General features: G+C 60.8%; 3 protein-coding genes across 5 annotated transcripts; 1 reads left to right on the top strand and 2 right to left on the bottom strand.

The window, feature by feature from the left end:
- Nucleotides 1-93: 93 nt before the first annotated feature.
- On the top strand, nucleotides 94-7134 carry LOC102463922 (phosphatidylserine decarboxylase proenzyme, mitochondrial-like). 2 transcript variants are annotated; one of them, XM_075929080.2, is made up of 7 exons: nucleotides 94-691; nucleotides 2854-3021; nucleotides 3150-3380; nucleotides 4365-4491; nucleotides 4682-4813; nucleotides 4938-5098; nucleotides 5460-7134. In XM_075929080.2, the coding sequence occupies exons 2-7, from the start codon at nucleotides 2899-2901 to the stop codon at nucleotides 5682-5684; spliced, it is 999 nt and encodes a 332-aa protein (XP_075785195.1). In that variant the 5' UTR covers nucleotides 94-691; nucleotides 2854-2898; the 3' UTR covers nucleotides 5685-7134. The 2 variants fall into 2 exon arrangements, with proteins under 2 accessions (XP_075785195.1, XP_006131422.2); XM_006131360.5 differs by lacking the exon at nucleotides 94-691 and having other exon boundaries at nucleotides 2501-3021.
- Nucleotides 7076-17132, bottom strand: SLC5A2 (solute carrier family 5 member 2). 2 transcript variants are annotated; one of them, XM_075928954.2, is made up of 15 exons: nucleotides 16981-17132; nucleotides 14476-14547; nucleotides 13824-13928; nucleotides 13674-13733; nucleotides 13407-13511; nucleotides 13149-13254; nucleotides 12962-13042; nucleotides 12061-12290; nucleotides 11658-11793; nucleotides 11428-11535; nucleotides 10788-10938; nucleotides 10518-10686; nucleotides 9270-9485; nucleotides 8839-8986; nucleotides 7076-7367 (listed from the first exon to the last, which is right to left on the bottom strand). In XM_075928954.2, exons 1-15 carry the CDS (start codon nucleotides 17077-17079, stop codon nucleotides 7147-7149), a joined length of 2007 nt encoding a protein of 668 aa, XP_075785069.2. In that variant the 5' UTR covers nucleotides 17080-17132; the 3' UTR covers nucleotides 7076-7146. The 2 variants fall into 2 exon arrangements, with proteins under 2 accessions (XP_075785069.2, XP_075785070.2); XM_075928955.2 differs by lacking the exon at nucleotides 9270-9485.
- A 2525-nt stretch (nucleotides 17133-19657) lies between these two features.
- Nucleotides 19658-25004, bottom strand: LOC102446302 (carbonic anhydrase 4-like). Its single transcript, XM_075929092.2, has 8 exons — nucleotides 24837-25004; nucleotides 24721-24750; nucleotides 24119-24283; nucleotides 23877-24025; nucleotides 23629-23718; nucleotides 23320-23392; nucleotides 22539-22702; nucleotides 19658-22290 (listed from the first exon to the last, which is right to left on the bottom strand). Exons 1-8 carry the CDS (start codon nucleotides 24913-24915, stop codon nucleotides 22081-22083), a joined length of 960 nt encoding a protein of 319 aa, XP_075785207.2. The 5' UTR covers nucleotides 24916-25004; the 3' UTR covers nucleotides 19658-22080.
- Between the last annotated feature and the right edge of the window lie 2738 nt (nucleotides 25005-27742).

Below are 27742 nucleotides of genomic sequence, written 5' to 3'. Positions count from 1 at the left end.
TCCTAGGGATCCAGGTTGAGATGCTGGGGGTTTATACAGGGATCCCTTGCCCAGCGCTGAGATGCAGCCACCTCTGGGGTGGGGCGCAAGGGCAGTTTATACAGAGATCCCTAGCCTGGGCTGAGATGCAGCCACCTCTGGGGTGGGGCGCAAGGGCAGTTTATACAGAGATCTCTAGCCTGGGCTGAGATGCAGCCATCTCTGGGGTGTGGCGCATGGGCGGTTTATACAGAGAGCCGTAGCCTGGGCTGAGATGCAGCCATCTATGGAGTGGGTCGCAAGGGCGGTTTATACAGAGATCCCTAACCTGGGCTGAGATGCAGCCACCTCTGGGGTGGGGCGCATGGGCGGTTTATACAGAGAGCCCTAACCTGGGCTGAGATGCAGCCACCTCTGGGGTGCGGCACGGGGGGGGTGGATATACAGGGATCCCTCACTGGGCCAAGCTGCAGCTATATCTGGGGCATAGTTCAAGCCCCCACTGTGCATGTGTACGTGTCCAGGTGATGTCATGGTCCCACCGTGAGGGGTGATGGTGAGGCCATGTGCTTGTGCAGAGCCAATTTCGTGAGGAAGAGCCCAGCCCCTCCATGCTGTTGCATGAGTCATTGTGCACATGTCATGTGATGGTCATCACAGAGCATTCGCGGGTGGGAGAGACGGAGCCGAGCCAGCAGTATCCTTGCTGCCAGTGAGTGTTTGTCTGGGCTGGCTTTGCCGTGTGCGTGTGTGTGTGGGGGGGGTGATTTGTGCGTTGCCATTTTCTGTGTGATTCTGTGTGTTTTTCTCTGTACCCTGGTAGTGAGGGTTATTTTGTGTTTTTCTGTGTGTGATTGTGTGAGTCTGTTAGTGTTCTGTGTGTGTGTGATTTTGTGTTTGTGGGAATGCTACCCTCTGTATTGTAGTGTGTGTGATTGTATGATTGTTAGTGTTCTCTCTGTGTGATGGTGTGTGTGTGATGGTGTGTTTGTGGGAATGTTACCCTCTGTATTGTCATAGTGTGACTGTGTGTTAGGAGCATTCTCTGTATGCTGGTGTGTGTGATTATGTCATGGTGCGTGCGTCTTGTTCTGCATACCCTGGTGTGTGTGAGGCTGTGCGCCACTGTTGTTTTGCGTGCCATGATGTAGGAGGCCACGGGAGGATGTTTGTGTGCCAGTGTGTCTGAGCCGAGTTGTGGGGTGTGTGTGTGTGCACATACACACCAGCATCGGTAGGTGTCAGCTGTGCCTGAGAGTCTCCTTCCTACTACCAGTATGTGCGTGTGTGTGTTGAAAGGTGTCAAATGTGTGTGGTTTATTGGCACTGGTTGTGTGTTTTGCTGTCAGCAAGTGCGTGTTAGTGTTGTTTCCTGTGTGCAGAAAGAACAGGAAATGTCATTCATGGCTCTGGGGTGTGTGTCACATTACTGATGGGAGGGTTTGTTTCCTGAGCGTGTGACACAATGGCCAGGAGTCACTCTCCCAACTGCTGTACATCATTGTGTGCGTTTGTGCATATTTGTGCATGTTTCCGGTGTTAAACTGAGTGGGAAGCTGTGTGTAGGTTTTCAGGAGTCAGACCCTAATCTCAGCTGTTGCATGTGTGTATTTTTGTGCATGTTACCCTGTCTGTGTGTATCTGACACTGTCTAAGCATGTGTGTGGGAGAGGTGTGTTACTCTTTGTGTGACACTGTGTGTTGTGCACAGAGACACCACGTATTGGTGTGCGTGAACTACACTGTACTCTAGGTGTATGTCACTGTTACGCTCTTTGCATTAGTCTGTTAGGGTATGTCTACACTACCACCCTAGTTTGAACTAGGGTGGTTAATGTAGTCATACGAACTTGCAAATGAAGCCCAGGATTTGAATTTCCCGGGCTTCATTTGCATGTTGCCGGGCGCCGCCATTTTTAAATGTCCGCTAGTGCGGACTCCGTGCCCGTGGCTACACGCGGCACGAACTAGGTAGTTCGGACTAGGCTTCCTAGGAACGAGGCGTACAGATAGTTCGGAATAGGAAGCCTAGTCCGAACTACCTAGTTCGTGCTGCGTGTAGCCGCGGGGCACGGAGTCCGCACTAGCAGACATTTAAAAATGGCGGCGCCCGCAACATGCAAATGAAGCCCGGGAAATTCAAATCCCGGGCTTCATTTGCAAGTTCGTATGACTACATTAACCACCCTAGTTCGAACTAGGGTGGTAGTGTAAACATACCCTGAGTGTGCTACAATTATTGCTCGCTGTATGTGTGTGTGACATCTGTGCACATGTGCGTCTCTGCATGTGTTACACTGTGCTCCCTGTGGGACACTGTTGTGTTTTCTGCCTTACCCTATTGGTGTGGTAACAGGGTTACACTTGCTTGGTGTTTGCCATGTCTGTTCCATTTGTAGCTGCAACACTTATGGGTGTGTGTGTGTGTGTGTGTGAGAGAGAGAGAGAGAGAGAGACACTTACGGTGTGTGTGTGGGGGGGTGTGTGTGTGTGTGTGAGAGAGAGAGAGAGAGATGTGGCCAGTGCCTGTGTGTTACACTGCACACAACACTCTTGTGTTCTCTGTGTATGTTTGTATCATGCTGTGTGTCACTGGGTGTAACTCTGAGTGGCTCTCGGGGAGGTGGCTGTCTCTGTCTCTCAGGTATCCTCTCCCCTGTGGCATCCCTGAGTCTGGGCATTGCTCTCCTGATGGGCATGGAGGGCCCTGGCCTGGCTTTAGGGGCTGCTCCTGGGGTAGAGTGACCCCTGAAGCTGGGATCATCCCTGGCAAAGGCAGCCTGTGCCAGTCATCTCATAACTTCCAGGGGTGCCTGCCCTGTGCTCCCCTCCCAGATGCCTGGGTCCCATTCCCTGTCTTGGTTTCTCCCCCAGGGGTGAGCTGTGGTGCGTGTGCGGTGCTGTACGTGTCCCTCCGGGATGGCCGTCCCTCGACTCTCCCTGCAGCGCCATCTGCCCCCGATTCCTGGCCGTGCCCTGCGGCTCCGCTCCTGGCAGGTCCTCAAGCCCCTCGCCCGTGCGGGGCTGCAGCCCACCAGCAAGGTCAGGGCATGGGGGTCAGAAAGGGGGCTGGTGAGGGGGAGGAAGGGTGGAAGGGATGGGAGAGGAAGAGGGGGGCACACACGGGGCTCTATGGGGTGGGCGCCCCCTGCTGACTCTCCCCCCTGCAGGCCGTGTACCGCCGTGCCCCCACCCGGCTGCTCTCACGACTCTGGGGGTTGCTGACGGGGCTGGCGCTGCCCCGCTGGCTGCGGCGCCCCCTGCTGGCGCTCTACGTCTGGGCCTTCTCCATCAACATGGCCGAGGCGGCAGAGGAAGATCTGAGCGGCTACCGCAGCCTTGGGGAGCTCTTCCGGCGCCCGCTCAAGCCTTGGGTGCGCCCCATCGCCTCCCATGACATGGTATGTCCTGCCCTGCTCCCCCCTCCATTGCCCATCCATGGCATGGTACATCCTGCCTTGTCCCCCCATCACCCATGGCAAGGTACATCCCACCCTGTTGTACCCCCACCCGCACCCCATTGTCCTCTCATGGGATGGTACATTCTGCCCTTCCCCCCATTGCCCTCTCATGGCATGGAACATTCTGCCCTTTCCTCTCCCCCCCCCCATTGCCCTCTAATGGTGTGGTATGTCCCCACCTTGTCCCCCATTTCTCTTCTATGGCATGGTACATCTCATTCTGCCTCCCTCGTCCTCCCGTGGAATGGTATATCCCACCCTGCCCCTCCAAGGCCTTACCATGGCCTGGTACATTCCCCGCTGCTCCCGTCATGGGATGGTATGTTCAATCCCACCCCTTCACAGTATGGTTACATCCCACTCCTGCAGCACCCCCTATAGTAGGTCTCATTTTGATTTCTCCCCACCATGGTATGGTATGCCCCACCATCCTCCCACACAAATCATGGTATGTTCCATTCCCCATGACATGGAGATCCTATTTTCCCCTTCCCCGTGTCATGGGTCTTCCCTTCCCATGAACCCCCTTTGACATGGTATGTCCCACATAGTGACAATTCATACCCATGTCCCGTCCCAAGGCCAGGGTCACAGACCCCGTCCACATGTGCCTAGTGACCTGAGCTGGCATTGGCTACAGCTCACCAGGGCCGTGCGAGCTGCTGCATGTGAGCTCTCCTACATGTGCGAGATACGGGCACGTTCCCCAGAACTTCAAGGCTCACACTTTCGCAGCCTGGCTTTTCACGAGACCTTTGCCTGTGTCTGTGCAGTGGCCCTCTCCAGAGCCTTGCCCCAGGGCCCTGGAGAGTGGGAGCCCCCCAATCAGTACCCAGCTGTTACACACGTGAATGCCTCGAACTGTCCTTGTGAGTCCCCGTGCAAAGCCATCCCCACTTCTCATTCTGTCCTGGCTGGTTGCAGGTCAGCCCGGCAGATGGCCGGATCGTGCACCTGGGCCGGGTGCGGAGGAGCCGCCTGGAGCAGGTGAAGGGCGTGACGTACTCTCTGGAGAGCTTCCTGGGGCCCCAGGACTGGAGGGGAGACGGGGGTGAGTGAGGGGCTGGGAGTGGGCTGATGTGGAGAGTTTGGGCCCAGGGTCCAATTTGGAGGGGCTGGGACAGATCCCAGGGGCCAATCTGGGAGATGAGGGGGCTATGCTGGGGGGAGGCAATCCAAGAAGAGTGGACCCAATCCAGCAGGCACCGATTAACCCTTTGCTATCTGTCTCTCCCCCCCAGGCCGAGGTTTCTCCCCACAGTGGCGCCCGGGGCACCGGCTCTATCAGTGCGTCATCTATCTGGCGCCAGGCGACTATCACCGCTTCCACTCGCCCACTGACTGGCACATCCAGCACCGCCGGCACTTTCCCGGTACGGCCCTGCCAAGGGGAGGGGAGCAGGCTGGAGGGGGTCAGATGTTACCCTGGTTGTCACTAATGCTGGGGTCTCTTCTTTCCCCCGTCCGTCCGTCTTGCTCCGTGTCTGTCCGTGGCAGGCTCCCTGATGTCGGTGAGCCCCAGTGTGGTGCGCTGGATCCCGGGGCTGTTCTGCCACAACGAGCGGGTGGTGCTGAGCGGGGAGTGGGCCCACGGCTTCTTCTCCTTCACTGCCGTGGGGGCCACCAACGTGGGCTCCATCCGCATCTACTGTGACCAGGTGGGGCTGGGGGGAGAGGGAGCTGGGAACCCAGAGAGGGCAGCCCTCTGATGTGGTGAGCGTGTGTGCTCATGGGGTTGCATGTGGGGCAGCCTGGTGGATGCGCACACACTTGTGGGATCAGACAAGGGGGGGGTCTGGTGAGTGTGTGTGTGCACTCGTGCTTGCACGTGGGGAACCTCTGGTGAATATGTGCCCACTTATGGGTTTGCATGTGGGGGGGGTAGTGAGTGCACACTCCAGGGGAATCACACGTGAGGGGGGCTTGGTGAGCACACAGTCACGTGGCTTTTGTGAACCAGAGCCAACGTGGAGTGAGGGGGTGCCCGTCACCACGGTAACCCCCTTTTCTCTCTGGCAGGACCTGCGCACCAACTGTGCCCGCCACGTGCAGGGTGGCTACCACGACTGCAGCTACACAGCATGGGCGGGGCCAGCCGGGGTCCCCGCCCCTAAGGGGGCTGGCCTGGGCGAATTCAACCTGGGCTCCACCGTCGTCCTCCTTTTCCAGGGGCCCCGGCACTTTGGCTTCCGCACCAGCGCTGGGCGCAGGGTGCGGGTGGGGCAGGCGCTGGGCAGCCTGTGACACAGTAGGCAGGGAGGCATGTCCTCATTTCAGGGGGACCTCAATGGGGGAGGCGCCCCAGCTTTAGTAGGGTACAGGGAGAGGACACCGGACTTGTGAGAGAAGGGAAACCACAATTTCCGATGGGAGAACTGGACCCCTTTTACTGAAGGGGAGTGAAGGGGTCCCCATTCCAGTGGCCGCCTCAACTTTCTCCTGGGGAACGGGGGGGCTTTAGGCTCCCCTTCACAGCCATGGAGGCAACATAGGTGGGACCCTCATCTTAGCAGGGAAGGGATTTTAGGAGGTGGGGGCACCAGGAGCCCTACTTTCAGGAGGGGATAGAGAGAGACTCCCCTCTTTCCAGTGAGGGAATATGAGGTGGCTCCATGCCCACTTTGATTCTAATGGGGAAAAGGGGGATACTTGGTTTTAAGGGGTCCCAAATTCAGAGGGGAAGGCATGGGGGGGGATCCGAATCCCCTTAATTCCCGTGAGGGATGATGTGATCCTAGATACTTTGGGATTGAAATCTGGGAGAAACTTTCGCACTGTCCTCTCTGCATCCCTCCCCACTCCATCCCTGCACCACAAGGGGGGGGCTGAGCGCCAGAGGGGCAGCATATCTCTGAAATAGAGCTTTCTATTTTCATATACAGCCTGTGTCCTGGTGTCTGTGGGGGGGGGGCCTTTCCCCTCTAGGGGGCGCCAGTTCTGACCTGGCCTGGGCTAAGGGACTGGCTGGCTCCATCAGGGAGGTGAGGATGGGATTGGGGCCTTGTCCCTCTAGGGGGCGCCGTCTCCAGCCCAGAAAAGCAAACGCTGGCTGGAGTTTGTGTGTTCACTAGCACATTCACCAGGGTCGGGGGGGGGGGGTGAGGAGGGGCTCTGGGCAGGGATCTGTGTGCAAGGGGAAAGCCGGGGGCGGGGGAGCAAAGCCCCTCCCCAGGATTGGTGCCAGGGTTGCTTGCTCTTCCCCGTCCAGTCTGTCAGGGAGCGAGAGCAAAGTGCCCAGCTCATCTGCCCTCCCCAGCCAGAGTGAGGAATGCAGCAAACTGGGCACTGTCCCCTCGCTCCCTCACAAAGGGGAACAGCCAGCAGTGTCCCCCTGCGAATCGGGGGAGGGAGGTGTTCAGCTCCCCCTCTCTACAGGGTGCTTGAGGGTTGGGAGGCTCAGGGCTGGGGCAGTCCCAGATGGGGGAGGGGGGTTCCCAGCCTGCCCCTTCCACCTGCCGGCTGATTCTGTCTCTTTCCTGTTTGGGGTGATGAGACACAATCGCACGCCAGGCACAGCCCGTTTTCCTGGCACCACCAACCCCTTCTGCTGCTTTGAATTCTGATAGCAGGAAGCCGCGCACTGGCTTTGGTGGCACTTTCCCTTTCTTGGACAGACAGACCAACGCTCACAAAAACACAGTGGATTGTCTATTCCGCTCCACGCTCTTCCCAGCCGGAGTTGCACGGGGCAGGGGTGCAGGTTGGCTCAGGCATAGTAGCCCCACAGGAAGAAAGCAAGGGCCATCATGACAATGGCATTGAGGTTGACAACGTGGCTCCAGGTCGGGTGCTCTGTAATGTCCGGCAGGTGCTGGGTCTCCTCAGCCTCTCTGGTCACACTTGGCTCATTTGCTGCCGTGCCCCCCAGGCTGCAGAACCAGGCCATGAAGCGCCTCAAGGAGCCCTGGGGCTGATCTGCCGGGGGGGCTGGAGAAAGAAAGTGAGTGAACAGCGCCCCCTGCCTGCTCCCTCCCTGCCCCTTACAGCACAGCGCCCCCTGCTGAGCCCCCACCTGCTCCCTGCAGCACAGCGCCCCCTGCTGAGCCCCTGCCTGCTCCCTGCAGCACAGCACCCCCTGCTGGCCCCCACCTGCTCCCTGCAGCACAGCGCCCCCTGCTGAGCCCCTGCCTGCTCCCTGCAGCACAGCGCCCCCTGCTGGCCCCCACCTGCTCCCTGCAGCACAGCGCCCCCTGCTGAGCACCCCACTGCTCCCTGCAGCACAGCGCCCCCTGCTGGCCCCCACCTGCTCCCTGCAGCACAGAACCCCTGCTGAGCCCCTGCCTGCTCCCTGCAGCACAGCGCCCCCTGCTGAGCCCCTGCCTGCTCCCTGCAGCACAGCGCCCACTGCCTGCTCCCTCCCTGCCCCTTACAGCACAGCGCCCCCTGCTGAGCCCCTGCCTGCTCCCTGCAGCACAGCACCCCCTGCTGAGCCCCCGCCTGCTCCCTGCAGCACAGCGCCCCCTGCTGAGCCCCTGCCTGCTCCCTGCAGCACAGCGCCCCCTGCTGAGCCCCTGCCTGCTCCCTGCAGCACAGCACCCCCTGCTGAGCCCCCGCCTGCTCCCTGCAGCACAGCGCCCCCTGCTGGCCCCCACCTGCTCCCTGCAGCACAGCGCCCCCTGCTGAGCACCCCACTGCTCCCTGCAGCACAGCGCCCCCTGCTGGCCCCCACCTGCTCCCTGCAGCACAGAACCCCTGCTGAGCCCCTGCCTGCTCCCTGCAGCACAGCGCCCCCTGCTGAGCCCCTGCCTGCTCCCTGCAGCACAGCGCCCCCTGCCTGCTCCCTCCCTGCCCCTTACAGCACAGCGCCCCCTGCTGAGCCCCTGCCTGCTCCCTGCAGCACAGCACCCCCTGCTGGCCCCCACCTGCTCCCTGCAGCACAGCGCCCCCTGCTGAGCCCCTGCCTGCTCCCTGCAGCACAGCGCCCCCTGCTGAGCCCCTGCCTGCTCCCTGCAGCACAGCGCCCCCTGCTGAGCCCCTCCCTGCTCCCTGCAGCACAGCGCCCCCTGCTGGCCCCCACCTGCTCCCTGCAGCACAGCGCCCCCTGCTGGCCCCTGCCTGCTCCCTGCAGCACAGCGCCCCCTGCTGAGCCCCTGCCTGCTCCCTGCAGCACAGCACCCCCTGCTGAGCCCCCGCCTGCTCCCTGCAGCACAGCGCCCCCTGCTGAGCCCCCCTGCCCCTGCAGCACAGCACCCCCTGCTGGCCCCCACCTGCCCCTTACAGCACAGCACCCCCTGCTGAGCCCCTGCCTGCTCCCTGCAGCACAGCGCCCCCTGCTGGCCCCCACCTGCTCCCTGCAGCACAGCGCCCCCTGCTGAACCCCCGCCTGCTCCCTGCAGCACAGCGCCCCCTGCTGAGCCCCCGCCTGCTCCCTGCAGCACTTAGTCTTTTAGAGTCCCACCTTCCACCTCCATCACATGCTCCACAGTCCCGTTCTCGGCCACGCCCTGCTGCTGTCTCAGTTCTTTCCTCCTCCTCTCCTCATCCTCCATGTCCAGGTCCACGCGCTCCTCCTTGCTGTGACGCAGGCTGAACACCAGCCGGTGTAGCTGGGCAGTGGGGGGAGGGGATCATAGGGTGAGAACTCTGCACTGAGACACTTGGGTCCCATCCCCCATCCTGCTCTCTCCCCTAGGGGTGAATGCCCTGCAGAGCTGTCCCGGACACCTGGGTCCCTTTTCCCCTCTGTCTCTTCCCCTAGGGGTGTGTGCCCTGCGCTCCAGTCCCAGACACTTCCCCACCCTGGTCTCTCCCAGCAGGGTGAGCGCCCTGTGCAGCTGTGCTGGATGCCTGGGTCCCATCCCTCCCTCCAGCCTCCCATGGGTTGCTCACGTGCTTCTCGGGGATGGGCGGGGTGCAGAGTGAGATCCCCAGCACCAGGGTGATGCTGGCGAGGAAGAGGATGATGGCGAAGTACAGGTAGTGCACCCCACAGATGAGGCGGGGGCAGGCGCTGGGGAAGATGCAGCTGCCGGTGCCATAGGCAAATTCAGGCAGCATACGGGCCAGGCCCATCAGCAGACCCCCGACCAGTCCCCAGAATGCACCCTGTGTGGAGAAAGAGGGGGATCACAGGTACACCTAGGCCCTTGCTCCCTCCATGCCCCCCATCCTCCCATGCCTGGGTCCCCGGCTCCCTTCCACGCTCTGCTGCCCGGGTGCCTGACGCTGGCAGATCATGCCAAGGCCCCTGGGCCCCATTGGACAGTGACCTAGGCACATCTGGGTCACTGCTCACTGGCCACCCAGCTCTGAAGGCAGCGCAGAAGTAAGGGTGCCAATACCACGACCCTGCCAGAATGTCCTTGTGACTTCTCTGCAGCTCCCGCAGTTTGAGAAACTCTGCTCTCCCCATGAAATTGGTACAGCACAGGGCAGAAGCCCACAGAAGACCAGAGTTCATGGTCCCTGCTGCATTTTGCATGGCTGTGAATTTGGGAGGACCCCGTTATGAGAGGTGCTGCTGCCACCCACTCATTTGAGTGTGTAGGGGTAATCTGCTTTGCCCTTGTAACTAACTCTCTTGTTTCATCCTAATCTGCACCTAGTGCGTGACAGGCTTCTCTGTGTGGCTTGGCTTTGGTGTGAGCGCGGCGGGGTAATGGCCCTGGTGGGCGTGACTGGTCCCTTGAGACAGGGAGTAACCTGAATGTTGTGTTTGGGTGTGAGTCTGCCCTGACATTAGTGCTTACACACGTGAGCCGTTCTGGACAGTGTGACCTTCCCACACTGCACCCCCTCCCCCGCTCCTCCTCCCCTTTCTTTCCATTGCCGGACACGTGGGTCCCTCATTCCACCAGCCACTCCTCACCCTCCCCGGACACCTGGGTCCCCTCCCCCCCCCCGGACACCTGGGTCCCTCATTCCACCAGCCCCTCCTCGCCCTCCCCAGAGACCTGGGTCCCTCATTCCAACAGCCCCTCCTCCCCCCCCCCAGAGACCTGGGTCCCCTCCCCCCCCCCCCGGACACCTGGGTCCTTCATTCCACCAGCCCCTCCTCGCCCTCCCCAGAGATCTGGGTCCCTCATTCCACCAGCCCCTCCTCGCCCTCCCCGGAGACATAGGTCCCCTGGCACTCACAGGCTCGTTGACCCTCTTGACGAAGACGGCGAGGAAGAAGACAGCAGCGATGGGTGGTGCCAGGTAGCTGGCGATGGCCTGGATGTAATCAAAGAGCTGCCCGCTCTGCGCCGCCTGCACCACTGGGATCCATGCAATGCTGACGGCCACGATGCACAGAATCCACACCCTGCCCAGAGACCACGGTGAGAGGCAGGGACACGGCTGGGCCCACAGCAGCCTTAGGGACATCACACTCCCTGCAGCACAGCGCCCTTAGTGCGTCCTCACCTGCCCACAATCAGCAGCTCCTTGGTCCGGGCCTGGGGCCGCAGGCGGTTGTAGATGTCCATGGTGAACAAGGTGCTGCTGCTATTGAAGATGGAGGCCAAGGAGCTCATCAGGGCAGCCAACATCACGGCCAGCATCAACCCCCGCAGACCTGTAGGGGGCAACCGGGAGTCATACGGCCCCTCCCTGCCGCACAGCGCCCCCTGCTGAGCCCCCGTCTGCTCCCTGCCACACAGCGCCCCCTGCTGAGCCTCTGTCTGCTCCCTGCAGCACAGTGCCCCCTCCTGAGCACCCTGTCTGCTCCCTGCCGCACAGCGCCCCCTGCTGAGCCCCCCATCTGCTCCCTGCAGCACAGCGCCCCCTGCTGAGTCCCTGCCTGCTCCTTACAGCACAGTGCCCCTGCTTGGTCCCCACCTGCTCCCTACAGCACAGCGCCCCCTGCTGAGTCCCCATCTGCTCCCTGCAGCACAGTGCCCCCTGCTGAGCCCTCCCCACTGCTCCCTGCAGCATAGCGCCCCCTGCTGAGCCCCCCCTGCTCCGTGCAGCACAGCACCCCCTGCTGAGCCCCTGGCCTGCTCCCTGCAGCACAGCGCCCCCTAGCAATGCACTAGCACATTGGATGCCAGCGCCCACCGTTTACCGGCAGGCATGAGCTCCACCACCAGCTTGGGGTAGGCGATGTTGGAGCAGCCAACTTCAGTTCCACAGATTTGCTTGCATTCCTCTGGCACCACACATGCCACCTCGTCTGCAGAGAAAATGGGGTCATCAAGGGGGAGCAGGGCCGGAGGCAGGGGCCTGGGGTCTCATCAGCAGGGAGCAGCAGAGCCCAGCTGTCCGGTCCCCTGGTGAGGCTGGGGGGCACTGTACCTGCATAGAGGATGCGGCTGATCATGCCGGGCATCACCATGAGGAACATTGGCAGCAGCTTCAGGTACCCGCAGAGGATGCAGCCGGCTTTGACGTGTGTCAGGCTCTTGCCTGCCAGGCAACGCTGCACAATCACCTGTGAGCAGGGAATGCCCCAGTGAAAGGCCCCTATGCCCTGAGCCAGCCACGGGGAGATGGCACCCGCAGAGGGAAATGGCCCCAGGCCCTATCCCCCATACACCTGAGCTTGCTAATCCCCCCGACTGGAGCCGGATCCCTAGAAGAGGAAAAGCCTCAGGTTCCATCCTCTAAGCCCCGAGCCAACCAGTCCCCTGCCCTGGAGCTGAATTGGGGCTGGCACCCCCAGAGGGGAAGGCCCCAGGCCCCACTCCCTACTCCATACCTGGTCGCTGCACCAGTACCAGGTGGAGATGATGGTGAGGCCGAAGATGAGCGCTGGCCAGGGGAGGTCTCCGGTCAGGGGGTCGCGGAAGAGGTGGAAGGCATCAGGGCGGGGCTGGTAGCAGTTGGCGGAGATGTTGTACTGGGCCGGGGCGAGGGAGAGGGTCTTGTTGGGAAGGGCCGTCATGTACTTGTTATAGAGGCCCTGGTAGCCTCCCACCTCGTAGAACGCTGCAAAGCAACCAGCAGGGACCAGAGGTGACAAGTGCCTCACATCTGGGAGGGGCCGGGGCTGGAGACCCTGCAAACACCCCCCTCCCCAATAGCCAGCGCTCCTGCCTCCTCCTTACAGCGCCCCCTGCTGCAGCTGGAGTCACCAGTGCCCCCTAGAACCAGCTCCCCACCTGCTCCTTTTAGCACCCCCTGCTGGCATGGGAGTCCCTGGGAACCTGTCTCCTACAGCACCCCCTCTAGGTGTTGGAGTCACTAGAAAAACTACCCTTTACAGCACCCCCTGCTGGCTCTGAAGTCACAGGTGCCCCTCCGCAGAGCCAGCACCCCACCTTGCGCCCTTCAGCGCCCCCTGCAGGGGCTGCAGTAGCTCCTGCCCACAGCCAGCTCCCCCCATCCTGCCCCTTACAGTGCCACCTGCTGGAGTCACTGGGAACCTGCTCCCTACAGCACCCCCTGCAGGGGCTTGAGTCCCCGGGAGCACCCACCCCTGACAGCAGGTACCACCCACCCCACAGTGCCCCTATTGGGACTGGAGTCCCTGGGATCCCTTCCCCCTTCCCTGCTCCCTACAGCACCCCCTGCTGGGACTAGAGGCCCCAGACACTTCCTTTCAGCTGCAGTCCCTGCCCCTGCCCCTGCCCCTGCCCAAAGGGGGGGGTCTCACTCACCAAAGCCCATGAGGATGAAGGCTCCGCCAATGATGACGAAGGTTTGCACGGTATCGGTGTACATCAGGGCTGCCAGCCCCCCTGGGACAGCAAGAATGGGTGGGGTGACACAGCACTCACCTGCCCCCCCCCCGCAGCCCCTAGACCCCCATCTCCTGGGCCCCCAGCCCAGACACAGCCCCGTTACCTGTCACCGTGTAGATGGTGGTAATTATGAGCAGGGCAATGACAGCCACGTAGATATCCCAGCCCAGAGCCTGCTGGATAAAAACAGCCCCCGAGAACATGTCCACCTACAGGGGGCGGTAGAGGGTGGGCGGGGTCAGCACCAGGCTGAGGTCCACAGCACCCCCTGCTGGGAGAAGCTGGGAGCACTGCCCACAGCCCGGGTGCCTGCCCCACTCCCCCCAGCCCGCCCCAGCTGGGAGGAGGGTTAACGACCTACTGAGATTTTAGTGAAGATGTAGAGAAAGAGGGAGAGGACGGAGAGATAGATCCGGATTCGCCGCCCCCCGAATCGCTTCTTCAGGTACTGGGGCATCGTGATCACCTGTAGGGGAAGGCAGAACACACTGGAGCCCAGGTGACCTGGTTCCCAGCCCCTCCCCCCCACTTCAACCCATTAGAGCCCTTTTCCCCCCACTGCCCCCAAGCCAGGGACAGAACCCAGGCGTCCAGCTCCCTGCCCCACCCTGGCCGGCAGGAGGCTCACCCCAGCAGTGAGGTAGACAGGGACGAAGAGCCATCCGAGGAGGAGGACCACGAAGAGAGCCTGGAGGGGAGACCGGAGAGGGTCAGGGAGGAGTAGCCCCACAGAGGGGGAGGGCTAGGGAGGGGGTTACGGGCACAGGGAGCTGCTTACGTTCCACTCGAAGCCGGCCACAGCCAGGCCGTTGGCGGCCCCGGTGCCAGCCAGACCCACAAAGTGCCCACTGCCGATGTTACTGGCAAAGAGAGACGCGCCCACCTGCAGCACAGCACAAGGGAGAGACTGGCCTATGGAGAGATGCCCCAGAGCACACCCCCCTAATAGCAACCCCTGCCCCCAGGCACTGCCCCCTAGCCCCAGCCCTGCCCCCAGCCCTTCCCCCTAACCGCAGCCCTGCCCCCCAGCACTGTCCCCTAATCCCAGCCCTGCTCCTGAGCACTGTCTCCTAACCCCAGCCCTTCCCCCTAACTGCAGCCCTGCCCCCCAGGCACTGCCCCCTAATTCAGCCCTGCCCTGGGCACTGCCCCCTAACCCCAGCCCTGCCCCTGGACACTGCCTCCTAACCCCAGCCCTGCCCCTGGGCACTGCCCCCAAAACCAACCCCCAGCACCCAACCTGTCATCACCCTGATGTCAAGCCCTTACCCCCAGTCTCATCCCAGCTGCTGCTCCGGTCCCGTATGAACCCCCTTCTGTAATCCCAGCTCTGACTCCAGTCCCATATGGTCGGGGAATCCCTCACACATCCCCCTGGGTGCTGCCTCTTTGTCTCGCTGTCTATCTTCCCGCCCCACTGCAGCACTCACCGGCCACCAGACCATGTTTCTACCCGCCAGGAAGTAGCCCCCGATGCTGCCCCGGTTGGTGCGGCGCATAGACTGTGGGGGCAAGAGCAGGAGAAGGGGGTTTTCCAGGGCCTGCCTGTTTGCGCTTTTCCACCAGCTCCGGGGAGACCCTGCCAGCTTTGTATCCCTGGGTGACTGGACGGGGGCTCAGCGACTCAGGGCTCCTACGGCCAGACAGGCGCCTTGTAGCCATCTCGCCCGACCTCCACATATTAGAGCTATTAGAGCCACAGCCCGCCGTGCCGGCAATGGAGAATCAGCCACAGCCCTGGAGCAGTTGTTCCAATGGCTGATTCCCCCCCCTCTAGAAACGTAGCCCTCATTTCCCGGCTGAACGTGTCTAGTTTCATCTTCCAGCCACTGGGTCGTGTCAGACCTTCTGAAGAGCCCATGATGCCTTATTGGGTCTCCCCACAGGTGCTCACAGACTGTGAGTAGATCACCCCCTTAATCAGCTCTTCTTTAAGCTAAATAGACTGACTGGCTTCACTCACGAGGAGGCAGGCTGTCCAAGGAGAAGGTGTGATCGGCCTTCGGAACTCCCCGCCACTAGAAGTTGTGGGGGCCAAGATCGAAAGCAGGACCGGCTATTTCAGTGGCTGAAACTAGCCAGCGTGAGTGGCACAGCTCCAGCTGCAGGGCTGCTGGGGTCCCTATCAGAGACCCGGTTGAGAATGGATGTATCTCGTGGGACTGAGGGGGAGGGTCTGACACTTTCCTTTGCCGGAGACTGGGTTAGGTGGGCCTCGGTTGGGAGCCAGCCTGGCGTGGAGTGAGTTATCCCATTGGAGTGGCGGCGTTTTGCCTGAGTGATTCTGGTGTGTCCCACGTGTGTGTCTTGGTCATGTATTGCAGCAAGCTAAGGTGTCCCCAGGATGGGAGGAGGGGGGAGGATCCAGATTGGATGGGTAGAGATGGGGCCCATGGGTGGAGGGGCCACAGTGACTTATTAATGCCAAGAGGCGGGGGCCGAGGGACTACGTGCAGCCAGGCAATGCAGGGGGCGCACACAATACATTGCTTCTCCCTGACTAATCTACTAATCTGTTGACATTTACACCTCATTACAGACCCCATACGCATTCCTGGACCATGTACTTCCTAGTAATAATTAACACCCTCTTCCCCTGTCCCTGGCCAATCAGGAGCTGAGCTCAACCAGCTGAGAATAGAAGAGAGGAAAAAAACAACCCTACAACCAGACCCCACCCGTCCTTCCACTGTGAGATGTGTCCCTCCTGGGGGGAGGGGGAGCAGAGGGTGCTGTAATGGGCAAAAGGGGCAAAGATGTCTTGTGGATGGTGGGGCAAGGACAGTCCCATTCCAGAGCCAACGGGGTGGGTTCTAGGTACATCAACCATGCCAGTGACTCATGTTCTAGGCACATCAATCACAGGAGACAGTTGGGTTCTAGGGTCCAGCTCAGTGAAAGGACTCAGGCGCTGTGGTGCTTAACATGGGGTGGCCTAACGTGTAAGAACAGCACTGGGCCAATCCTGGGATCCCCCAAGACTGAGCTGGGCACTAATCTCCCTATATAATCAATGGGGCGAGCCTTAGAAAGGGAACCACAAATACCAGAGTGCTCATGGGGAACCAGCTGAGCCAGCCTATGGGACAGGTGGATAGAGGGTTGTCTAGAGGGCTTGAGAGAGGGGTGCGTATAGGGATGGGCAATAGCTAGATAGAGGGGTGTATAGGGATGGATGGATCAACAGGGGATGTGTATAGGGATGGGTGGCTAGTTACGGGTGGGGGGAGGTATGGAGAAGGATGGATGGATGGGTCACTAGAGGGGTATAGAAAGGGTGGTTAGATTGGGGATGGATGGATAGAAGGGTGTAGCGGGCTTAGGTGGATGGATAGAGGGGTGTGTAGGGGATGGGCAGATGAATAGACGGGTATGTAGGGGATAGATTGATAGAAGGGTGCTAGAGCAGCAGTGCACAACCCGAGGGCTGCCCTCCAGGTGGGTTGCAGCACCTTGAGCCAGGCCGGCTGGTATTTTCTTTTCCTGGCTCGGCACCCGTACACACAGCGGGGTTGGGGGCAGGAGCGGAGCAGCAATTAAAGGGGCCACGCTTTTTTTTTTTTTGCTCAATGAAAATTTTTCCAGACCCCTTTTATTGGATCTGGGGGGTCATGAATGCAAAAAGGTTGCGCACCCCTGGCACAGAGGATGGGTGGATCGAGGGATGGAGGCCACAGGGGATGGGTGGATAGAGCGATGGAGGCCATAGGGGATGGGTGGATGGCTAGAGGGGTGCATAGGGGATGGGTGAACATCCTTGATTCAAGTTCTGAGTCTAATTTGGGGGTGGTTAGTTCTGGTTCTGTGTCCAGGTCTCTGCCTGGTGGTTCTGGGTCCCAGAAGTGTGAACTGGGTCTCTAGCTGCCCCACAGGCCTTTCCCTGGTGCCCAGTGTGTGGGGGCAGAGGGGTCTGGGGCAAAGGGCCAGGCACCTACCCAGAGCCCCACGCCGATGACCAGGACGAAGTAGCCCACGATGACGCTGATGTCGGCAGCGTTGTTGATGGTGGCCCGGGGCTGCGGCAGCTCCTCCATCCTGTCTCTCTCCCTGCACCCAAATGACACTGCCTGGAAGGGTCCCCGGGGGCCAGCCCGGCCGGTTAATAGCAAACCTGGTCATGGGGCTGGATGTGCGATTAACCAGCCCAGGGACTGCTGGGAAGGGCGAATAGCGACTCCCAGCCCCGCCCAGAGTCCTGGCTCCCAGTCCCACTGTCCTGCCGGGCACCGGCTCTGGGCTGAGCCACCGTGGGCCAGGGGCTCCTGTCAGCGCCGGGCATTCGCCTTGTCCCCTCCTTCCCTGGCTGTCTCTGCCCTGCCATTCCTGGGCAGTGGGTGCAGCCGAACCTCGGTTCGGAGCTGGCTGGGGCCCTCCCGGCCTAGGAGCAGCAGAGAGGCTGGGCTGAGCCAGGCAGAATCCTGCCCTGCAGGTGAGGGGCCCTGCTAGCCTGCGCCCCTAGGGGATGGGCAGGGCTCCTGGCAGGGAAAGGGGGGGCTGTTGTCACAGGGCAAAGGGGAGTCAGGAGCGGCAGGAGGGCTGCAGATCCATGTTTCTTCCACTTCATCTGTCCCTTACAGACCCACCTACATGTCTGCCCATCTCCCCACACCTCTGCACCTTCCCCTCATGAACCAACCGCCCATCCCCCATCCCCCCACAGAGCCAACCGCCCATCCCCCTTCATCCCCCCACAGAGCCAACCGCCCATCCCCCGCCATCCCCCCACAGAGCCAACCGCCCATCCCCCTTCATCCCCCCACAGAGCCAACCACCCATCCCCCTCCATCCCCCCACAGAGCCAACCGCCCATCCCCCTCCATCCCCCCACAGAGCCAACCGCCCATCCCTCCTCCATCCCCCCACAGAGCCAACTGCCCATCCCCCTCCATCCCCCTTCCCCCCACAGAGCCAACCGCCCATCCCTCCTCCATCCCCCCACAGAGCCAACCGCCCATCCCTCCTCCATCCCCCCACAGAGCCAAATACCCATCATGCCCCCATCCCCCTACAGAACCAACCGCCCATCATGCCCCCACCCCCCACACAGAGCCAACCCCCCATCCACCCTCTATCCCCACACAGAGCCAGCTGCCCATCCATCCATCATTTCTTTGTCTCTGTGATGGGGTGTTTACTGATGCGCCCTCTAATTTTTCCCATGCATGTGTGGAATGAATTTTGTAATGTGCACCAATGTGGGGGCGATGTATGATGGGGGTAGGGCTGAGGGGTTTGGAGTGTGGGAGGGGGCTCGGGGTTGGGGCAGAGGGTTGGGAGGGGGAGGGCTCCAGCTGCGGGTGCTGGGTCTGGGGTGGTGCTGTGAATGAGAGGCTGGGGTGAAACCTGTCTCAATGCTGCAGCCGGGAAAGGGGCGGCCCCCATCCTTCTCTCTCTGCAGCAGCACCAGGGCTGTGGGGGCAAGTCTCTCCCTGCCTGAGCGCCTGCAGGGCCCTTGATGGGCTGCTGCATGAGTGCACAGCTTAGAGGGAACTTTAGTGTTCACCCCAGACCAGAGAGGAAGGGGTTAATGGAGGCCAGCAGCCATGGAGGGGAGTGCTCCACGCAGCCTAGCCTGTGTAGGAAGCAGCCAATTGGTGGGAGGCTGCATGGAACAGCCAATCAAGGCCCAGCAGGCTCACATAAAAGGCCGTGCAAGGCCAGTAGCAGTCAGTTGCTCTGGGTAGCCCAAGGGGTGAGTGCTGGTCCTAATGGGCTGCAGGAAGGGCAGCACCATGGACAGAGGAGCTGCTGGCGGGGGCCGAGGGAGTCAAAGAAGCTCCTGGCTGGTGGCAGCGATTTACTGGCGACTGCTCTGAGAAGTGGGTAAGAAGGTGTTGAGGCCACAGGAAGTGGTCCAGGAACAGAAGCAGCATGGAGCAGAGTTAAGGAGTCACAGCAGGAGGCTGCTATCTACAGGGTCCCTGGGTCAGGACCCCCTGCCCATCACTGAGGAAGAGGCTGGACTATTGAATTGGTGGGGGGGACAGGCTGGTGGCCTGGCTGGAGGGCTTGAAGAGGCCACTGTGGTAGTTGGAGTGAGGTGAGTCTACTTGTGGAGACAATGGCAAGAGGAGGTGCTGGCTGGCAGAGCTAATCCCTGTGATGGCCAGCAGGAGGTGCTGCTGTTGTGAGTGGACTCTGTCATACCCAGCTCTCTGGAGGCCTCCCTATTCACCCATCCTTCCTTCCATCACCCTATGATACTGGCTATCTACCCCTCCCCCCCACTCCCTCTATCCCTCTACCTGTGCCTGTCCATCTGAGCTAGAAGGATGCCCGGGCTGGTGTGGAAAGTGGCACTAGGCAGCTCCATGAACAGCATTGCCCATGCAGCCAAGCCCTCCTGTGCCTGGAGCCCATCGGGCTGGCTTGTGCACTAGGCCTGAGGTTGGACTGACAGGGCTCAGCTCTGGCTCTCAACACAGCCCCGTAGCCATGCGGGCCTGGGCTGCACTCGGGGTCTGAAGCTGGGGGAGCAGGGTGGGTTTCAGAGCTGAACCCTCGCCTGAGCCCAGAGCACAAAGCTGAGGCTGTCGGGCCCAGCTCAGCGCCTGGCTGCTGCTGGTCGCTGCTTGGCAGGTAGCTGGCAGCCGAAGCTGAGCAGAGTTGGGGATAGAAACCAGAATGTGGAGGTAACGGGGGAGGGAAAGATGTCACAGCACCCCCTGCTGGGCTCCTATCTCCTGTGCTGCCCAGCTCAATCCTGGCAGTAGGACACAGAAGAGGGCTCATCCCTCCAATAGGGGGCAGCACATACAATCCAAACACCCCCTTGAATTTCTCATGTTTGCCTCTGTTATTACCATATTAATACTGATTTATTATATTTTACAATCATCAATAATTTATTAATAATAAATAAATTCACAGTGACTACTACAAGCCCCAACCGAGCTCAGCACCGCATCATGCCATGCGGACCATCCCAAAGAGCTCGGCCCGCTGGCGCCAGGTGCTGCACATACACCGTGGGAGTCAGCCGCTTTCCCAGAGCTCCATCTCAATAGCTATATGGTGACCGTTTAGCAGGTGCCAAATAAGGCTGGTGATTAACCCTTTGTAGCCCTTGCTGAATGGGAACAGCCCAGCTTGTTCCGGGAGCTACAGAGTTAAGCCTCACAATAAGCCTATGAGCTAGTTAATTATTACGATCTGTTTTGCTAACTGCACTTAGGCACCTAGAATTAGTGACTGTGCCAATTAAACCCTGGCAGCGCTGTGATTGGATGCAGGGGGAGCACCCGGCTCTGTCAGTTGTGTGCAATCCGCACCTACCTCCCTTCACCTGCCCTTGATTTGTGTCACTGAAGTAAAACTGGTTGGGGAAAACCTACCCGGACAGAAAGCAGCAGAAGCTGGCAACGGTAAACACAAAGCCTCGGGCCACGCACAGAAGCTAGGCGGCAGGGCTGGCCTTACCGTGAGGCGAACTGAGGTGACCTCCTCAGGTGCCACTAGGACCCAGAGTGGAGAAAATTGTGTCTGCTGCTGGGGCATGTGTGTTCTCTCTGCTCTAGATGCACAGAGATGGTGGGGTGCTGTGCTGGAGGAAGGAGGCCACAAGAGACGTGGCAGGCAGGAGAAAAGGGGACATGGGGGTGTCATTTGAGCTCCCCACCTCAGGTGCCAAAATGTGGGCTGGCTTTGCTTAGGGGCCACATGTGGCCATCAGGTGGCAGGCTGCCCACCAGGGTGCTAGCCCTATGCTGCTTCTAGCCAACAGATCCAGGAGTTCTCTGGCTTTTCCCTGGGTCACAACTCACAGGATGCTGCCTGGTGTCCCAGATCAGGGCAACTGAATCCTTGGGAGGCTCCTCACTCCTCAGCCAGCCCCTCTCTTGGACCTAGCTCAGTGTCTTGCTTCTGCCTTGGGGGTCCAGCCTGCCCAGTTCCCTGACTTCCCCGGCAGGGCAGGCCTTGTCCTCAGGGGCTCCCCCAGCATCAGTGCCCACAGGTAAGTCACCACCCAGCTCACAGACTTCTCTGCCACACTTTCCCCTTAAGAATAAAACGTACTGGGAACCACACCAGAACCTCATCGGCTCTCCAGCGATCACCTCCGCCGGGGCTCAGGTGGGTCCATGGGGCTTTCAAGGCACAAGCTCACAGCAGCTGTTGGCTCAGAACCCTCCTGAAGTGGAGTCCTTCCTTCTACCCAGCTGAGGGCTCAGGTCTCAGGCCAGCTGCTGACAGTGGCAGGAGCTCTGGAGGTGAGAGGTCGCCTTGATGTCCTCCCAAGCCTCTCCGAGGGATCCCACTCCACTAATGGCTCATCCTTAGCTGGCCTGTTGTGTCCAGAGCCCTTCAGGCACTTCCCAGGGTGTCCATGAGCTGCCCTGCACAATCCCGCAACAACGTCTGCCTGTTCCACACAATGAGTGCCCAGGGTGTTGCAAGAAAGGCTTGTCCAGGGTGTTGCAGGAGACCGCTGCCTCAGCTGGCTGTCTTGCTTTGCAGGGGTGCTGCTCTCCATCCTGTGCATTCTCCTTTCTCACCCCCTCTTCTCCCTCTCACCCCCTTACTCCCGGCAGGGCTCATTCTGCCAGCAAGAGGCTGTAGGACACACGGATGGACACATGGGCAGGGCTCACCCCTCCAGGAGGCAATAGGACAGACTGACAGACACAGCAGGGCTTACCCCTCCAGTAGGGGGCAGTAAGACAGAGGGACACACGCCCACAGAGTGGGGGCCTCACACCTCCAGTAGGTTGGAGAGATGGACACGCAAATACGTAGCAGGGCTCAGCCCTCCAGCAGGGGGCAGTAGGACAGACATAGTATTCAGCAAAACCCCCTCCCCCCCCTCAGTCCCAGCTCTGAAGTTCCCACCCTGTTGCCAAGAGGAGCCTGGTCAATGCTGTCTCCAGGACCCTAGAGCAGAATTTTACAGATGGGGAAACTGAGGCCCAGAGCATGGATGGCGCTTGGTCACAGTCCCAAAGGGAGTCTGTGGCGGAGCCAGGAATGGAACCCAGGCGTCCTGGCTCCCAGCAATGCCCCCTCCTCCCCGAGCCCGGCCCCTGGTGCCTGTGCCCCTATAGGTGCCAGGCGAGTGCTGCAGTGCTGAGGAGCAGGGGGATCAGGGCTGCAGACCGGGGGGCAGGAGAGGCGCTGTGGGCAGTCCCAAGGGCAGCTGAGGCCTGCACTTGGCGGCCCCCAAGACTCTGCACGGACCGGAAGTTGTTCTTCAGCAGGGGCCCGTTCTCTGAGTCGGTGGAGTGGAGGGTGGAGGCAAATGCAGTCACCTGGAAAAGAGGGGAGAGATTAGCAGGGGAGGCAAACTGGGCTGCTCTGCTGGGCAGAAGGGAGGCGGTTGTAGGGGGCTCTCTCAGGAGCAGAGAGAACGGGCATTTCAACAACAGAGGGTGGGGCGAGCTGGAGAAGAGAACCCAGGAGGCCTGGCTCCCTTGCCCCCTCTCTAAGCCCATCAGACCCCACTCCCTTCCCAAACCTAGGAGGAGACCTGCCGTCCTCCCTTCCCCCCCATGCTCACCACGTCCTTCTGCACCACGATGGGGTCGGGAAAGACCGTCCAGACCACGGCTTCGGTGCAGTTGGGGGTCGTGAGGGAGCCCCGGTAGCGGTAATAGCGGGCTAGGTCCACCGAGCCCAGCAGATCCTTCAGGGAAAAGGAGCCGTCCACATCCGTGTCCTCTCCTGGAGGGGCAGAAAGAGAGTGAGGCCCAGCTTGGCCCTGCCCTGAGCAGGGGCGAGAGCCCAAGTGTCCTGCCCCCCAACTCCCCCCCGCCCTGCCCCGCACCTCACTCTTCTAGTGCTGCATCTAGAACCCAGGAGTCCTGACTCCCAGCCCATTAATCCCTGCTCCCATTGTCATGTTCTCTTGCTCCCCTGACGCCCACCCGTCCTTTCCCCTTCCCATCCCCCGCGCGTCCTCTTAGCCCCGCCCCCTGGTCCCCACTGAGTCTCATTCATGTGGCGGGGCGAAGTGAGCAGAGAGGGGGGCACTGGGGAGGCTGAGGCCCAGCGAACCTGGAGCATGGGCAGGGCCTGGGGCAGGGGGTGGGGATTGGGGTGAAGTGGGGGTGGGGTCATGGTCCAGGCACTAGGGGAGCTTCCAGCCCTGCCCATGCCATAATCCAGTGGGTCTCAACCTATTTACCACTGGGGGTGCATCCAGTCCTGCCCGAATGGCCCCGTGGATGCCACACGGGCCGCAGCTGTGTGCTGATTGGTCTGCAGGTGGCCTGTGGGCTGCAGGTTGAGACCCACTGTCATAAGCCAGCGTCCCCCATCCCCGGTCTACGGCTACTCACCTTCCACAGGCACCTTCTTCAAGCACTGGGTGAAGTTACCCCAGGAGCGGGAGGGTTGTGCCTTATCTGTTGCCTGGGGGGACAAGATCCCATGAGTACACATAGGGAAACTGAGGCACGGGGAGGGATGAGAGTCCTAGAGCAGCTCTGTGACTCCAGTCCCTCCTCGAATCGTAAGATGCCACTTCCCACCCAGAGAACCCAGGAGTCCTGCCGCCCCCGCTGCTCTAATCCATTGGACCCTGCTCCTTGGACAGAGATGGGGGCAGAACCCAGGCGCCCTGCTCGTGGCCCTGCACGGTCTCTCACCTGGAGGAAAAAGGCCAGCACAGCGATTCCCTCGGGATCCTGGGCAGCATCGGCCACGCTCAGGTTATTCTTGGTATGAACAACGTGGAGCTAAAGGAGGAGAGGAAAATTGGAGAGTGTCCCCGGCTGAGCCCCCAGTCCCACCCCCCCCCCGCCCCCGCCTGCTCCCTGCTGCACAGAGCCCCCGGCTGCACCCTCCTCTGCTCACAGCACCCCCAGCGCCCTGGTTCACGCCCTGCCTCTCTCACCTCCATGGCGAATTGTTGGTTATTGATGCGATGCTCCGAGCCGGGCTGGTCGGGCCCCTGGCCCCAGTGCAGGTGGAAGGATTTGGCTGTGTAGGTAGCTGGGAGCCCCGGGCCACTGAGCTGGAGACCGTCCTCTAAATGCACATACACTGCAGGGGGAGAGAAACCAAGCCAGGCCATGGGACCCAGGTGTCCGGCAGGCAGCGCAAGGCGCTCGCCCCTAGGGGGTGCTCTGTACCTACCTGTCTTCCCCGTGTTTTGCATGTCCTTCAGCTTTTTGGCATCTCCATAGCCAGTGAGTTTCAGAGCCCCCAGCTGGGGCGCGCGGACGGCCGCACTGGCGTTGATGTTGATCGGGGACTGCTTGGTGCCATTACATTGCCCCAGAGCCACCCATGTCGCCGGACCTGCGGAGAGGGGAGGGGCCAACAGAAAGGGGGAGGGGCCAAAGAAGGGAAATGGGGGAGGAGTCAGAATGTTAATTAGCTGCTGTCACCCACCCCAGAGGCGGCTGCCTGATGCAAATTTTAATCTTGGAGTGAGGTCTCCTGGGTGGTGCCCCCGGCTCTGGCAGGGGAGTGGGCTCTGGTGGGACAGAGTGGGGGGAATTAGGGGTCAGGGACTCCTGGGTTCTCTCTCGAGCTATGACTGGGGAGTGCTGCCTAGTGGTTTAGAGTAGGGGGAGGTGGGGCTAGGGCTTGGAGGACTCTCGGGTTCTAGCCCTTGCTTTGGAATGCTGACCTTACCCTACCCTGTGCCTCAGTTTCCCCACCCATGCCAATGCAGGAAAACAGTAATTAGCTTCCTCTCTGGGTGTGGTCAGGGGGTGGCAGGGTTCTCTTACCGCATTGTGCGTCTCCATAGCACCAGGAATCTGCAGGACAGAAAGAGGGGTTTAGAGCAGGGAGGTGGCCAATAACCCCATCCTGCTGCCCCAGCACGGGTGGGGAGCAGCGTTACCTGCGGCACTGGTACTGGTGTGGCTGCCTCCCAACAGCATACCCAGGACAAAGAGGTGCTGGACCCAGATGGGCGTCATTTCTCAGATGTCTCTTGCGGCGAGGACCCTGGAGGAAGAGTTGCAGAGAATGGATTCAACTCCCCTGCTCTGAGCCAGATAGTCCCCCACTCTGGGGCCAGATTGGAGACTGTGCCCCAAAGGGGACAGGGTCTGGGCCCCATTTCCCCCCTCCCAAAGCTGGTGCCCCTCAAGGGGACAGGAGCCCTTCCCAAACATCCCACCCTCTGGGCCAGTGGTACCCCTAGAGGGGATGGGCCCTGGGCCCCATTCCCTCCCCCGTGAACTGGTGCCCCTAGGATGGGCCCCATTTCCCACCCCCCTGAGAGCTTGCGCCCTCGAGGGGACAGGCCCCCTGCCCCATTTCCACACACCCCCACCAACCCCCTAGGGATGCTCCACAGCCAGCAGCTCTCACCTGTGCTCTGCCCGGCGGAGAAAGGTGACACTGTAGGGGTGAAGGGCTCCTTGCAGCTCCTTATATACACAGGGTCACCACCCAACCCAGCCCGGCCCGGCCCAGCCCAGCTCCGCCAGGGGTGGAATTACAAGGATGAGTTACACATCCAGGGGAGGGGCAGGGACAGAGACCGAGGAAGGTGGGGGAGGGAGGAAGCCAAGCAGGGAGCTGAAAGAGGGAAGGGAAGGGAAGGGAAGAGGGGGATGGTGGGCAAGAGGAGGGGATGGGGCACCAGAGGGGGGGGGCAGTGCCACCCCTTGTGCGGCTGTGGGCATGGCCCTGGCGAACCTCTTGCGGGGGGAGAGCCGGGCCCAGACACCCACATCAACTCATGCTCTTCTGAGAAGGGATGGGCAGGGGAGATGGTGCAAGAAGGAAATGACAGGGCAGTCTGGCGTGGGGCAGGGCACGTCCCCCACTGCTGGGTGAGCACCTCACAGTCACCATGGGGTGAGGGCCTGTCCCGAACCACTGATCCCTATTGCTCGGGAGAGACCCCAGGAGTCCTGGCTCCTTGCTGAAGCCCACCAGATCCCACTCCCCTCCCAGAGCTGGGGAGCGGACCCAGAAGTCCCCCTCTAACCACTAGAGCAGGGGCAGGGAACATTTTCTCTACCAAGGGCCCCCGACCCACAGAAAAAAATCAATTGCAGGCCACAGACAAGCCTCTCAGGGCTCTCCCCTCCCCTGCAGTGGGGTGAGCCAGCACTCATGGCACCAGCCCCGTGAGAGGGGGGGAGTGGAGGCTGGGGGGCAGCAGAAATTAGAGGTTCAGAGTGAGAAAGGGGCTCCAGGCTGGAGCAGGGAGTTGGGGCCTGGGCTCCATATGGGAGTGCGAGATGTGGGGTGAGTCTGGGTCTGAGGGGTTTGGAGTACATGGAGGAGGGGGCCCAAGGATAGGCCAGGGGTTGAGGTCTGGAAGCGGGAGGGGGTTCTGGCCTGGGCAGGAAGTTTGGGGTGCAGGCTCTGGCTGGCTCCCAGTCAGCAATGCAGCTGGCTGCCTCCTACCCTGGCTCCCAGAAGCTGGCGCCATGTCAGGCCCCTAAGCAGTGGCCAGGTGGCTCTGCATGGTGTGAGCCATTCACGTCTGCAAGCGCCACCCCTCAGTTACCATTGGCCCTGGTTCCCAGCCAACGGGAGCTGCAATGCCAGCGCTGGGGGTGGGAACAGCATACAAAACTTCCTTGATATCCCCTGCGCCTAGGGCCACACTGGGACTTCCAGCCTACAGGCTGGATGGAATTAAGTAGCAGGCCAGATGCAGCCCACAGACCAGAGTTTCCTACCTGTGCACTACACTCTACTGCTCTCCCAGTGTGGGGAAGAGAACCCAGGAGTCCCGGCTCCTAGCTCCCCTGCTCTTACCACTAGGCCCTACTGCCTTCCTAGCACTGGCTCCCAGGGCTCAATCATTAGACTAGATTTTACCACCCTGGTTTTTGGCACTCAGAAGAGAGAGAGTGCCCCCACAGAGCCCCCCTTCACACCCTGTGTCGCTCTGGGGCACTGCGCCAGCTCCCTCTACTGAACAGCCAGGTGTGTGCACAGCCACGAGGGGCTCCGCTGCTGGCTCTTGAGCAAGGCGAAGGTGCTGATGCCATCTCCAGTCACCCCCTGATATGATGATACCCAGATCTGTTTCCCCATCTGCTGAAACTCAAGCTGGGCGGATGGAGCAACCCTGCTTCCTGGGTTTACAGCTTCTCACTCCCAATGTGACCGGCTGTGACTGACTCACAGCAGTGTCAGGCTGGTGTCGTTCTTACACGCTGCTCCACAGCGGGGAAATACCCACGGCTCCCCAGGAGCCAGAAAACTTCCTTGATCCTCTCACCTGGGGCTAGAACCAGAAGTCCTGGCTCAGCACCTCCCAGCTCACCTTCTAGGCCCTACTCCTCTCCCAGAGCTGGGCTAGAACCCAGGAATCCTGATTCTCAGCCCCCCACAGCTCTAGCCCCAAGCCTCCCCTTCCTCCCAGAGCTGGGCAGAGAACCAGGCATCTTGGCTCCATGCTGGTATGCAGGAAGGCTCAAAATCGGTCTGTGTCTCCACCTCTGCCCTGACTGGTTCTCTGACCCAGAGCCGTGGCGTCGCTGAGGCTTCAGGGCAGAAGGGTGAGGCCGGATCATTGTGGTGACACATCACCCTGACCAGAGGTTTTAAACTTTCAACGTTGGCTGCTTCACCACTGTCTCCTGCGCTGACCATGCCAGTCATTAATGGTGGGGGTGGGTTACAGTAGCGAATGAGATGGAAGAGGGCTGAAAATCAGGACTCCTGGGTTCTCCTCCCAGCTCTGGGAGGGAAGTGGGGTCTAATGGGTTAAAATGGGGGGCTAGATTCAGGACCATTTTGGAGGCGGGAGCTCAGATCGTTAAGACTTATGGG

The sequence above is a fragment of the Pelodiscus sinensis genome, chromosome 5 (assembly GCF_052426305.1).
Source record: "Pelodiscus sinensis isolate ZL-2025 chromosome 5, ASM5242630v1, whole genome shotgun sequence".
Lineage (NCBI taxonomy): Eukaryota > Metazoa > Chordata > Testudines > Trionychidae > Pelodiscus > Pelodiscus sinensis.
Note: the sequence above shows the minus strand (reverse complement) of the source record. Positions and strands in the feature narration are given on the sequence as shown.

Bases quoted from the DNA above. Each gene is read 5' to 3' on its own strand.
- LOC102446302 (XM_075929092.2), bottom strand. From the start codon at position 24,915: ATGACGCCCATCTGGGTCCAGCACCTCTTTGTCCTGGGTATGCTGTTG. The intron at 23,393-23,628 runs GTGAGAGACCGT...TTGTCCCCCCAG, and splicing joins TGCTGGCCTTTTTCCTCCAG to GCAACAGATAAGGCACAACC. The intron at 22,291-22,538 runs GTGAGCATGGGG...CCTCTTTTCCAG, and splicing joins TCGTGGTGCAGAAGGACGTG to GTGACTGCATTTGCCTCCAC.
- SLC5A2 (XM_075928954.2), bottom strand. From the start codon at position 17,079: ATGGAGGAGCTGCCGCAGCCCCGGGCCACCATCAACAACGCTGCCGAC. The intron at 13,734-13,823 runs GTAAGCAGCTCC...TCTCCCCTCCAG, and splicing joins TGGCCGGCTTCGAGTGGAAC to GCTCTCTTCGTGGTCCTCCT. The intron at 9,486-10,517 runs GTGAGTGCCAGG...TTCTCCACACAG, and splicing joins TCAAGAGGGTCAACGAGCCT to GGTGCATTCTGGGGACTGGT.
- LOC102463922 (XM_075929080.2), top strand. From the start codon at position 2,899: ATGGCCGTCCCTCGACTCTCCCTGCAGCGCCATCTGCCCCCGATTCCT. The intron at 3,022-3,149 runs GTCAGGGCATGG...TCCCCCCTGCAG, and splicing joins GGCTGCAGCCCACCAGCAAG to GCCGTGTACCGCCGTGCCCC. The intron at 3,381-4,364 runs GTATGTCCTGCC...GGCTGGTTGCAG, and splicing joins CCATCGCCTCCCATGACATG to GTCAGCCCGGCAGATGGCCG.